We start from the raw sequence: 14,020 nt of genomic DNA, 5'->3' as shown, positions 1-14,020 counted from the left end.
AGAATATAGGGGTAGAAGCAGATTCCCTGCTGAGCACAGAGCCGATGTGTGGCTTGATCCCACGACCTGATATTCATTACTTGAGCCGAAGGCAGAGGTTTAACTGACTGAGCCACCCAGGCATCCCAAGCATCTGACCCTATTTTGGCTCAGGTTGTGATCTCAGGCTCATGAGATCTAGCCCCAATACTGGCTCCATGCCAGGTGTGGAGCCTGCTTAAGATTCTCTCTCTCCCAAGGGGAACCCTCCTACATTGTTGGTGGGAATGCAACCTGGGGCAACTGGTCTGGAAAACAGCATGGAAGTCCCTCAAAAAGTTGAAAATAGAGCCACCCTACAACCCAGCAATGGCACTACTGGGTATTTACCCTAAAGATACAAATGTAGTGATCCAAAGGGGCATGTGCACCTGAATGTTTATAGCAGCAATGTCCACAACAGCCAAACGATGGAAAGAACCTAGTTGTCTATCAACAGGTGAATGGATAGAGAAGAAGTGGTATGTGTATATATATATACACACACACACACATATGTATACACACACACAATGGAATACTATGCAGCCATCAAAAGAAATGAAATCTTGCCATTTGTGACGATGTGGATGGAACTAGATGGTATTACGCTTAGCGAAGTAAGTCAATCAGAGAAAGATAACTATCATATGATCTCCCTGATATGAGGAAGTTGAGAGGCAATGTGGGAGGTTTGGGGGGTAGAAAAAGAATAAATGAAACAGGATGGGATCAGGAGGGAGACAAACCATAAGAGACTCTTAATCTCACAAAACAAACTGAGGGCTGCCAGGGGTAGGGAGAGGGTGGTTGGGTTATGGACACTGGGGATGGTATGTGCTATAATGAGTGCTGTGAAGTGTGTAAACCTGGCAATTCACAGACCTGTACCCTGGGGCTATATATTATATGCTAATAAAAATAAATATTATATAATATATGTTAATAAAAATAAAAATTTAAAAAGCACATTATACATTATATGTATATATGCATAATACATTATATTTTAATAAGATATTATATTACATTATATGTAATGTATAATACATATATAATATATGTTAATAAAATTATATGTTAATAAAAATACATTGTTAATAAAAATTTAAAAAATTTTAATAAGTAAAAAAAAGAAAAGATTCTCTCTCTCCCTCTTCCTCTGCTAGAGCTCTCTAAGTAAATAAAATCTTTTTTAAAAATTTATTTATTGGGGCACCTGGGTGGCTCAGTGGGTTAAGCCGCTGTCTTTGGCTCAGGTCATGATCTCAGGGTCCTGGGATCGAGTCCCACATCGGGCTCTCTGCTCAGCAGGGAGCCTGCTTCCCTCTCTCTCTCTCTCTGCCTGCCTCTCTGTCTACTTGTGATCTCTCTCTGTCAAATAAATAAATAAAGAGAATCTTTAAAAAAAAAAAATTATTTATTTATTTATTTATTTGGAAAGAGAGCGAGACAGGGAACACAAGCAGGAGTGGGCCTCCCACTGTGCAGAGAGCCTGATGCAGGGCTTGATCCCAAGACCCTGGAACCATGACACAAGCCAAAGGCAAAGGCTTAATGACTGAAGCACCCAGGTGCCCCAAAATAAATAAAGTCTAAAATAAATAAATAAATAAATAAATAAACCCAAAACTTCCCCAAAAAACAAAAACTTCCACAACTTTGTAGTTGTTTTTGTACATAATTTTTTTTTCCTTAGAATAAATTCCTAGAAACAAAACTGCTAGATCAGTTCTAGGACTCTGTTACATACTGCCAAAATGCCTTCCAGAAAAGTTGTAAAAACTTACATCTACCTATCACCAAAATATCTACCTGCCTATTTCCTTGTATTCTTGCCAATCTGGATACTAAAATCCAAAAACCTGTCTTCACCAAGTTAGGTATATGAGCAAGGATCTAAATTTTCCCCAAATGATTCGTTATACCATAGATCATACAATAATTATTGAATTATATATATATATATAGTAGCATCATAAAGGAAATGAAGTGTATGCTTCATTACAAACTTGTACACAATATCCCATAAGACAGCAAAAAAAACCCCCATTATTATTTTTCATTGTTTCTTTTGCCTATTTTCCCCATAATTTCAGGCAGAACATAATTACAGAACAGGTTTTACTTTAAAGGGAAGACTATTCAGATTTACTACTCAGAACTAGAGACTGATGTATTTTGCTGAAGTAGTTATATTTTAAAAGATTTAGTCATAAAGACAGACAACTTAAAAAGGTTTTCTATTTTGAAGTCTGCAAAGGAAAGCCCTTTAGCTTCTTGGTCTAATTATACTGGTGTTTAATTAGCATCTAAAAATGTCTACTAATGATAGAATTTGGCCAGTGACAAATATCCTAAGCTTCCATAGCCCTTTTCACCTCTCACAATAGATTAAATAACTCGGTTAAGAATTACTAATAATTAGTATTTACACAGTACTTTGTTTACTACAACATCATAAAGCAGAGCAAAATAATTATTACCATATTAACAAAGGAAGATGCCAAACCAGTTAGGTGAGATATCTGAGGTCACGCTAAAGCAGGAATTTGCCAAAATTAGACACTAAAATTCTTGTAGCCTAATTCCCATATGCCTTATCACTCAAAAGAACAACCTGTGAGAATTATGACAACAATTTACAAAGAAACCTAGAATATACCAGAGTCAGAGTCACATTATGAAAATTATATTGAAGATCATCTCCTGAAACATCCTCACTTTATGGAGAAGGAAACTGAGGCCCCAAAAGGTAATACACTTAACTGCTCAAAGCCTTCTAGAAGCTGTAAAGCAACAATGAAAACTCAGCACTCCTCTATCCAAGCTCAGCGATCTTCAATTATGGGTGTAACAGTCATCCTTCACTGCTTCTTCAAATTTTTCAGTTTATAAAACAGTCTCAATGTTTTCACTGATACTGAACCATTCACTCACAATTAACAAATAATTACCCAGTACCTACCACATGCCAGGTCCTGTACTTTGTGTTAAATGAGTATTTATTATGTGCTAAGCACTGCATCACTTGCATGTCCACATTTGATCCCCACAATATCATAAGGTAAGCACGATTACCTCTATTTTAAAGATTAAAATTTAGAAAGGCTAAGTAATCTGCCTGTGGTCTTCAGTAAGGAAATAAAAGGTAAAGGTGCTGCAGCTGAAGGGCAGCGGCCATGGCTCTGGAGACCCCCCACAGTCATGCACCTCAACTAGGGCCACAGGTGACAGAGAACATGAGCAAGCCAAGGCAATGCTGCGGGCATGGCCACCTAACGAGGCACATCACACTGGCGAAGGACAAGCTGACAGACACCCCAGTAGGGGGAGCTGAGCAGTGCTCTGGCTGCCACCAGGATAGAACAGTCAGTGGTCGCTAAGGGCTGGACCTCCTCCCCATTCTATGCAAAATACAATGTTTATTGGGGGGGGGGGGAATGGTATAAAAGTAAATTTTTATAAGTTTATGCCAACAAAAAAATCTTATTTTTATTTTAAATAGTATAACTCTGTATATCATTTCATTCGAAAAGAGGGATCTACTGTCAGAGAAGCTGCAAAACCACAGATCCCTACGTAGCACCTAAGAGTGACTGCACAACATAAAGGTTGCGGGTCCCTTTTGGAAGCCTTTAAATATCCTTTTCTGCTTACACCTTCCAAGATCCCAGAACAGACAGCATTTGCAGTAATTTAACTAAAGGCTGATTTCGAGAAAAGGAATCATTCAAATAAACAGACAAGACTACGGGAAGGGCTTCCAGTACCACACAATAAATTTGGCCTAAAGGGTATTCAGTAAGGTCCAAAGTAGAAGAATGCATGACTTCTCTTAAGCAATACTCATGGAACAGTACTATAATACATTACCGGTTACCTACTTTCAGAGTGTAAAATCTCTGTAGTATAAGATCACATTAATTAAAAGTTTCATTTGCTGTCGTTCCCAGCTGGAATTCCTTGATCTTTGATTGCTAAATAGATTTCACAAGGTCCACAGCCAAAAACCCAAGTGGTAACAAGCAGTTCTACTATTATGGAGATTTAAAAAAAGCTTTCTAAATAAATAAATGTCTAAGGATATTCTTAACGCAGCAACTGCTCTAGGGCCAACCTGTAAGGAAAGGAGAACCTTGATGGGGGGGGGGGGGGAACTGGAGCATAAAAAATGTTTTAAGGAGAGTATTAAAAAGTGGTCTACTGCTTTGGGAAATTTTTGTGTAAGAGAGACCAATCAAGGCAACCACACAAAAAATTCTACCTTTCCCCATTATGCAGTGTTGTTTTTATTCTAGCCATAATTTTGGTGACATAAAATCAGATGACACTCTAATAAGTAATCAACCACAGCAGAATTAATCACATGCAGTATTTCTAATATAAATGATTACCTGAGAAGTCTGTGAGAAGTCTTGCTAGGACTTGCTTGTTTACCACTTCAGTCATACTAAGGCTCGAAATAGTATCTACCCTAGTGGTTTCTTTGCTAATTGTGGGCTTCTTGGAAATCCCAAGATCAGATCCAGCATTAACTTCTGTGTGTTCTAGGACATCAGACGATCTCTGAAGCCAAGAAGATTCTGGATCACATGTGAAAATCTGCTTGGATACTTCTTCAGGAGGAGATTCTGCACTACCCGGTACAGAAGCTGACTTCTCAACCTTCCTTTCACTCAGCTCCTTAAGAGCTTTGATTGTGAGCTGTTCCTGTTCTAAGTCAAGAGATGCTGCTGGAGTACCTTGGGCAGGGAAAACATCCAGAACCGTACTTCCGTCGTTAGTCTCTCTGCTTTGTTCAGGGTGTTTGCTTGTTACGTCTTTAATTTCAGAATCACCTGATTCAGTTTCATGCAAGGCTTCCAAAGCAAGAGTTGCTTTAAAGTCCAAAGTCTTCTCTGATGTTGCCTGGAAGGCATTTCCTGCACGTTTATCTGCAATTCCTTCCACTCTGGTTTCTGTAAAGGCTGCCATCAGGTCCTCTGGGGAAGAATCATCTGCATTTTTAACACTTTTTTCATGTACTGACTCCAAACAGGCAGAAGTTGTCACATGTAATGAGAATTCTCTCTCCTTAAGAATACTTGGAGACAGAACTGAAGGAAGTTTGGGCTTCTCAGTTGCAACGGGCTTTTCAGGAGCAACTTCGCTTATGCTGCCTGACTGCCCCACGTCTCCCGACATGCCGTTCCGATCAGGTACTTGGGAACGTACCGCCTCCCCAGTTGCACTCCTTTCAAGACTATCAGGCTGAACTTGTGCTGCCTCAGAGCCACTGACTGGCCCTTCAAAGGTTTCACATGTTTTACTTTCCCTGCTGCCACCGACAATCTCTTCGATTTCTCTTTCATCTCTTTTTACAACAGTGCTTGCAACGGAAACAGGTTTTTCAGCCTGAACTTTGTTACTTTCAAATGAAATATTGGTTGGGACGTCCTCTATTACTGTGTCATCAGACTCACCAGAACTATCAGCCTCTGTGGCTTCTGCTAACATAGAGCTCTGCCAGTTCACGTCACCTTTTAGGTGGCCGTCAGGTAAGACCACTTTCACAGTGGCCACTCCAGAACCCAAAGAGACACCTTTCTCAAGAGGCGATCTAGGTAACTCTGAAAGCGTATTATCTTCTTTCTGCACACTGCCTCCCACGCCTTTGATACTAATTTCCTTTGTGGAATGGAGACAGTCTGGCATAGGTTTTTCAATGACAGCATTTTCTTGTGGGAGAGAGGTCGGTGCCCAGTCACTTGCTGATTTGATGGGAGCGCTCCCATTAATAGAACAAATGGGAAATTTCTGGTGAGCGTTAGTTTTAAGATTTACAACTGGGATTTCTGAATTATATCCACTCCTATCAAGTCCTGTAGCTTTTGTGATGTAATCAGATTTCTTGCTCTCTTCTTTTGCTTGGGGAACCAAATCCCAAGTCAGTATTTCATTAGTAAAGTTATGTATATCATTCACACATCTAGACACTTCTTCCAGCGCTGCAGTTGTGTGCGAAAACTGTCTAGTGAGTAACGCAGAAGTTGGGTAGCGCCCTGCCTCTTTACTTCTCAGCGGAAATAATTTGTCATTAGACTCCAACAAAATGTCTGCAGACGATTCTTTATCAACGTGCACTGCCCAACTACCAAAATCATTTGTGCTCTCCTTATATGCATCTTTAAATTCTTTGTCAAATGCTTCTTTGTCAATAATTACTTCAAATGGTGACTCCGGGGAATCCTTTTCAGTAATATCACCTCCTGAAAGTTCAGATGGGGATAAGGAATATGTACAAACGCCTTGTGCCTTAGGCTCCTGGGTGAGTGGTTTCTGGGCTGGAGGCAAAGTGAACTTGTCAGCAACCTCCAAGCCGGTTTTATCATCGGTTCCTGCTACCTCATTTGGGTTCTTGGACTCTTGATCTTTATTTATTTGCTGTTCCATTAGACCAACTTCCTTTGAGAGAAAAGCAGGACGATCTGGGAAACTGGCTGGAATGGAAGGACGGTTATACTCAACGCCTTCTGCAACAGAAACTGGGGAGCATGCTATGCCTTTATTGGTCCCTTGAGGCTTTTCCATTTTTTTCGCATCTAGGAGGGTCAAACAGTCTTTTCCTTCTTTGGCTAAAATAGGCTGGCTGCCTAACACACTGCTTTTTTCTCCGTGTGGTATAGTAAGGTCAGTGTTACGCATTTCAGAAGACGAAAAAAGGGAGGAAGTCATAATTTCTGAAGGTGGCTCATCAGAGCAAAGAGAACTCACTCCCTCTATGGTCAGAATTTGAAAGAAAAAAGTTTGTTTACCAGGTACAATCACACATTAACTAGTGAGGCCAAGCAGCATGCTTTTCATTTTCCAAGTTACATACACACAGGATGTACACACACACACACACACACACACACAATATATAACAAAACAACGATCAACAGCTATCCTATAAAACATGCATAAAAAGTGCCAAGAGTGAAACAGAAAAGCTGTATCATGCTACAAATTGCAGATGACAAAAGATTTTCATGACAAATATTTTTCCGTCTACTTTTTCCATTGTAAAGGTAAAGCATAAAGAAATGTAATGAGATTGGGAAATCTGGCGAAGTTTTTTCCCCCTGTTTTTTTGGTAGAGCTATTCAGTGTAATCAATATAAAACAACTTAATATTATGAAGTACTGATATGTTCTCATCTGTAAGCTGCACATTTCAGTACACAGAGCTTCCACAAACCCACTGTTATAGTCTGACAGTTTGAGAAGGAAAAAAAAAGTGACCACTGTTCTTTTTTTTTTTTTTAAAGATTTTATTTATTTATTTGACAGAGAGATCACAAGTCGGCAGAGAGAGAGAGAAGCAGGCTCCCGCCGAGCAAAGAGCCCGACGCGGGGCTCGATCCCAGGACACTGAGATCATGACCTGAGCCAAAGGCAGCGGCTTAATCCACTGAGCCACCCAGGCGCCCCACCACTGTTCTTTTTGATTCTCAGGAGATACAGTGGATCCCTTCTTGAGCCTAAGAATCAGACTAGAATTACTCTACTCTACCCACAGGGAAGATTGGTCTCAGGTATAGACGGCCTCATTTTATTTATTTATTTTTATTTTTAAAAAATTTTATTTACTTATTTGACAGAGAGAGAGAGAGAGAGAGAGACAGCAAGAGAGGGAACGCAAGCAGGGGGAGTGGGAGAGGGAGAAGCAGATTTTCCACCAAGCAGGGAGCCCAATGTGGGACTCGATCCCAGGACCCTGGGATAATGACCTGAGCGGAAGGCAGACGCTTAATGACTGTGCCACCCAGGGACCCCTAGAAGGCCTCATTTTAAACTAAAAAGAGTATGAAATGATTGGCCTGCTCCAAAATTTCTTGCACCAATGTGACAATCTAACCAACACAAAACTGTGCAAACTGGTAAGGTTTATTCTGTGGTTAAGAAGAGTTAACCCCATGGCACCTGGGTGGCTCAGATGGTTAAGTGACTGCCTTTGGCTCAGGTCATGACCCTGAAGTCCTGGGATGGAGCCCCATATTGGGCTCCCTGATCAGTGGGGAGCCTGCTTCTCCCTCTAACCCTGCCCCCTCTCGTGCTCTCTCTCTCTCAAATAAATAAAATCTTAAAAATTAAAGAGTTAACACCAGAGATCCTTTTAAAACAGAAAATATCCCTTTAAAAGTAATAGATTAATTAAATCTTATCAATTATTAATACTACAGCAGCCAATGATTTATCACATTGTTTTCCAACTTTCCAATCTAGCAAGTTTTTACTGAAGAAAAGATCAAGACTGTCCCAAGGGTAGTAAGTGCTGTCTTTCTTGCACACTGTTGCTATCTCTGGAGTTAGAACAAGTAGGTCTTAAATACATAGTTCCAAATGAGTGCATCGAAGATTCAGTCTGGTCAGATGAGACCTGAACAGGCTCTGGACAGCACAGTGCTGAGTGTGAATGAGGGACTGTGAATTTGTGGAAGAGAAAAACATATGGGATGACTTTTATTCAGCTTATGCTCTTTTTCATGTGAGAAGCTGAATAACAGAAGCAAAATTGTGACTTTATTAAAAATCATTTTATAAGGCTGAAAAGAAATAAAAATGAAATATCTTACTCCAAAAAATAGAATTAACTATTATAAAAAATGTTTCCAAATGCCAGATGAAGTTCCTCTATTTCAACACATCACTGAAATTTCATGTAATAGAATCTGACCTTTAGAATAGTTTAACTATTGGGGCGCCTGAGTGGCTCAGCGGGTTCAAGCCTCTCTGCCTTTGGTCCTGGGATCGAGCCCCACATTGGGCTCTCTGCTCAGCAGGGAGCTGCTTCCTCCTCTCTCTCTGCCTGCCTGTGATATCTGTCTGTCAAATAAATAAATAAAATCTTAAAACAAACAAACAAACAAACAAACTCTGAAATTTAAAGAGCTACATTTTTAGTAGTTCATTTATAGGCTACATTTAAATATGAAATATTCCATGATATGAGCTATGTATTATTACTGAACTTACTGGTTACTGTTTTTACCGGGAAATGTTCAATGGATTAAATCTGGATTAAGGACTAAAGAGTAAATCTGGATTAAAGATTAAAACTGTTTGGGAGCCCCTCCCTTCAAACATGAATGGAACTCTTGACACGATCAAAACTGACTCCCACTTTATAGGGAATGCAAGGCTTATATGTTTTATAGAGACTAAGGTATCAGATGATTCAGACCAATCATCTTCTAGACAGAAGTGGACAAAATGAATTAGTAATAATTCCACAAATATTAGTGCCTATCATGTGCCAGACACTGCCTTAGAAACTAGATTAAAAGCAGTGAACAAAACAAAAGATCCCTTGTGTTTGTGGTGCTGTAAGAGCACCTGCGCCCAGAGCAGGAGAAAGACAATGAACAGAATCAGTGAGTACAATGATGATGATGATGTGGTGGTGATGGTGGTGGGCTGGAAGAAAGGAAAAAGGAAGCAACCTACCCTGAATGCTAACAGAAGAATGCGCTTATTACCAGGGGGAAAAAGCATGGTGGAACCCTTCTAACATGCTTTGTCAGGACACAAACTTGTCAGTTTTCCAAGCCTTGTTTCTCTCCTTTATTCCTTGAACTCTTTTTTTTTTTCCCCTTGAACTCTTAATACTCCAGAAGTTCTGCAATAAATAGAACTTATAACATTCTCTAATTAATTCTTTAATATGATGTCACTATTATGCACACAAAAAAACTTCAGTCATATTCCTAATAATAATTTTGTGATATTTATAATTTGTGAATTTATATGGAGTGCTTTTGCGGGGGGGGGGGGGGGGGGAGGTTAGCCTGGGGGCAAAAAGAGCTTAATGCTGCTCTAACTCCTCTTAGACTGTGAGATACAGGTGCCAGCCCTCACCATTGTCAATCAAGCTTTCCCATGTGTAACAAAGTTAAGTTAGCATTCGCATCTGTGCTTCAACTTTAATCATCATGTTTAGAATTTCAGCAAATGAAAAGAAGTTTCTTTGGCTAGATGAAGCCCTAACAAACTTGGACAGAGCTGACTTGTACCCAGACAATGGAAAAAACTGGGCTGGAAGTAAAGAGTTTATAAAGGCATGAAAACATTAAATAGAACGAGACCAGAATCTACTAAGCCTTTTCTAGAACGGCTCCCATAAGCAAAGACTCCTCCAATTAGTGAGTATGGCACTTAATAGTCATTGGTGTTGTCTAAGATTGCAAAACAGCAGAAAACGCCAGGAGTTCGAAGGCTGTTAGTTTTTACAACACCGTGTACACTGTAAAAGTGCCTGACAGAATGACTCTGAATCATCTTACATCTCAGAAAATGCCCATTCCCTTTCCCTTTTCAAAGGATTCAACCCTTCACATGCACTACAAGAGACTTTCAATATCACTCAAAATCAATGTCTGTCAAAATATTCTAGTTTTTTGTAGCTCAGGTATTTGCTGTAATAGGATTTAATGTGCATATTCATTTTCAAGAATTCTAATTACTTAAAAATCTGGTATGGATCTATACACCTAATAGGTTTGTTTAAAAAGGGAATTATACACGGTAAGAGGTGAAAAATGTCATAACCTGAGAATGTTCCCAAATTTATTCAGTACTGAGCTTCTTGCTTACCTGTATCTTCCTAAGCTCTAAATACTTATAAGTCTCCACTTAAGTGATCTTATTCAAAATAAGATTAGAAAACTAAGTTGGGGGCGCCTGGGTGGCTCAGTGGGTTAAGCCGCTGCCTTCGGCTCAGGTCATGATCTCAGAGTCCTGGGATCGAGTCCCGCATCGGGCTCTCTGCTCAGCGGAGAGCCTGCTTCCCTCTCTCTCTCTGCCTGCCTCTCCATCTACTTGTGATTTCTCTCTGTCAAATAAATAAATAAAATCTTAAAAAAAAAAAAAAAAAGAAAAAAAAAGAAAACTAAGTTGGCAGTCTAAATTTCTAGACTGCTCCCACATCAAAAAATTCAAAATTTGGGCGCCTGGGTGGCTCAGTGGATTAAGCCGCTGCCTTCGGCTCAGGTCATGATCTCAGGGTCCTGGGATCGAGTCCCGCATTGGGTTCTCTGCTCCGCGGGGAGCCTGCTTCCTCCTCTCTCTCTCTCTGCCTGCCTCTCTGCCTACTTGTGATCTCTCTGTGTCAAATGAATAAATAAAATCTTTAAAAAAAAAAAAAATTTTAAAAAAAAAATTCAAAATTCAAAATGCAAAACAGGGGCGCCTGGGTGGCTCAGTCTTTAAGAGTCTGCCTTCGGGGGCATATGGGTGGCTCAGTGGGTTAAGGCCTCTGCCTTCGGCTTAGGTCATGATCTCAGGGTCCTGGGATAGAGCCCTGCATCGGGGCTCTCTGCTGGGGCGGGGAGCCTACCTCCTCCTCCCTCTCTGCCTGTCTCTCTGCCTACTTGTGATCTCTGTCAAATAAATAAAATATTAAAAAAAAAAAAAAAAAAAAAGAGTCTGCCTTCGGCTCAGGTCATAATCCCGGGGTCCTGGGGTCGAGCCCCACATCGGGCTCCCTACTCAGTGGGAAGCCTGCTTCTCCCTCTCCCATTCCCCCTGCTTGTGTTCTCTCTCGTTGTGTCTCTGTCAAATAAATAAATAAAATCTTAAAAAAAAAAAGATGCAAAATCATTTGATCAATACTTATTAATCACGTGGCCTTGACAAGTTGCTTAATCTCTCTAAAAAAAACAGTGATACTAAAAAACCTAACTTGAGAACTGCTGTGAGGATTAAATGAGTTAATACGTGAAAAGTGCTTGAGTGCTATCTGGCACTTGGTAAATCCTCAGTAAATGTCCACAGACACCACATTCTCAAAAAATAAATAAATAAATAAATAAAATAATTTTTTTTTTCTCCTGACACAGAAACTCCAGATCATATGCTTTTTTGATAAGGGGAGAGTATATAACTCCTCATTCAGAGATTCAGACACTTTCTCAAATAAAAAGTAATTTAAAGTAATTTAAAGAGCTTTTACCTATTTCAAAAGTTCGGGTGATGCAACTACTGAACCAGTTATTACAAAACGAATGCCTGTGGCATTCCAAGAATTATGCTGGGTTCTGTGTAGGTAAAGACATTTAAGGCAGCCCAACACATAAAAAAATTCGAAGGCAATGTTAAAAGAAAAAAGAACTGTTCCTGAACAAAAGGTTTCATTTTACCACCAAGGTCAAAGTATATTTTAGTTCGATGTCAACTAGCTGAACAATATGACAACATGGCACAAAACCAGTCTTGGATGCCATCTTTGACATTCCCTTTCAAACTTTAGAACTACTAGTACTTCATGTATGATCTCTGCATTAGGTGACTCAGAATTTCCTGAGAGCGATGCAATCTGCATTACAAGTTTCCTAGGCAATGAACCTGGTTGAAAACCAGAGCTGTACTACACTTTATGAATTTTATAAAGGTAAAAAAAATTAAGCTGTACTTCAGAACTCCAGTCCCGTAAAAATCCCACAGGAGATGAGCCTGATGCTTTTGACTCTCACTCTTGTCCCTGTCCTTGTCCAGATGCACAGCTTACAGGTTAGTAGGGAACGGGCAGTCCTTTTGTGCCTGCTTTAAATACTTCAATCTACTCATTTTAAAGTATAGTGACTCACACGAAATTTTGACTGGAATAAAGCAAAAGCTCCATTTGACTGGAGACTAAGGTGTGGGAATTCAGGAATAATATTCCCTCTTCTATGCCTGCAGTATTTTATCTCAGAACAAGGTGGGGAGTTAAAAAGGGCATTAAGAGGGGCGTCTGGGTGGCTCAGTGGGTTAAAGCCTCTGCCTTCGGCTCAGGTCATGATCCCGGGGTCTTGGGGGTCATAGGATCGAGCCCTCTATCGGGCTCTCTGCCTACTTGTGATTTCTGTCAAATAAATAAATAAAATCTTAAAAAAAAAAAAAAGGACACGATGAAAAATCAACTTCCGAGTGAATTCTGTGTTCACTTCAAGTAAATACACCAAAATGAAAAAAAAAAAAAAAAAAAACCTTTTCATATACTGTTTACTCTATCCTTCGTAACAGTTTCCTTTTACTTTCTTACTCCCCAAACGGACTTTTCAAAAAAGATTTAATATTTTTATTCAGGTGTTGGTAACTTAATTACTAAAAATAATGTGATCTAGAAATAAGTAAATAATGAATGTCATATCCTATTATCAGAGTTCTCCCTAAAAAAGGGAATAGCTTAGAATTCTGTTTTAGGGAGCGCCTGGGTGGCTCAGTTGGTTAAGCGACTGTCTCCTGCTCAGGCTGTGATCTTGGACTCCCAGGATCAAGTCCCACATCAGGCTCCCTGCTCTGCAAGGAATCTGCTTCTCCCTGACCCTGTCTCTCATGCTCTCTCTCTCATTCTCTCTCAAATAATAAATAAATAAAATCATAACAAAAAAAAAAAAAAGGAATTCTGTTTTAGATACCATTTGGTTACTTCCCCTCCCTCCTCACTAAGGAAATTCATTACTTTTAATTAAAAGGATAGTTGCACCATGGAAAAGCCATACATATCAGCGAAGAAATACTATGCATATTCATACAAGGGAGGCTTGAAATATTCAGGTATAGGTTTTCCTACACTTGAAATTTCTCATGTTCACAAAACAGGAAGGAAAGACAAATTCTCGTGCAAAACAGTATCAGCAACTTTCAGCCACAGCATCAAAATAGGAAGTTAGCCAGCAGACACTTTGCAGCCAAGCTAGATCCTAAACAAAAAGTCTCTTCTGTACAAAGAAAAATGTTTTGCTTTTGTTAAAAAAAAGGCTGTAACTGGCAAATTTTTTTCCTCAAATGCTTGCCCCAAAGTTCAGTGTTTAACTTCCTATTCCAGATGCCTACTGCATTACTCAAACTGAATGCAAATGTTCATTACTGCAAATGTGCTTCCAGTTCCTCAGCTTCCCCTCTTTCCCATCTTATTTTAATCTACTTTTCTCCATGTTTTCTGAAGAAAATCAGTGTATGTTTCAGCCTCCACTCTTATCAAAGGTTTCAGAAGTAG

The 14,020-nt window shown here is 39.7% G+C and overlaps 1 protein-coding gene across 2 annotated transcripts in view; it reads right to left on the bottom strand.

Annotated features, from left to right (window-relative positions):
• Positions 1-14,020, bottom strand: part of RTN3 (reticulon 3) — a 66,070-nt gene that overhangs the window by 33,115 nt on the left and 18,935 nt on the right. Inside the window, exon 3 of one of the 2 annotated variants that reach the window (XM_032357113.1) lies at positions 4,416-6,779. The exons of the other annotated variant lie outside the window; for it this stretch is intronic. Coding sequence (XP_032213004.1) covers positions 4,416-6,779 — 2,364 coding nt within the window. The remainder of the gene's footprint in view (positions 1-4,415; positions 6,780-14,020) is intronic. 2 annotated transcript variants of the gene reach the window in all.

The sequence above is a fragment of the Mustela erminea genome, chromosome 9 (assembly GCF_009829155.1).
Source record: "Mustela erminea isolate mMusErm1 chromosome 9, mMusErm1.Pri, whole genome shotgun sequence".
Classification (NCBI taxonomy): domain Eukaryota; kingdom Metazoa; phylum Chordata; class Mammalia; order Carnivora; family Mustelidae; genus Mustela; species Mustela erminea.
This window is presented reverse-complemented; position numbering and strand designations above follow the sequence as displayed.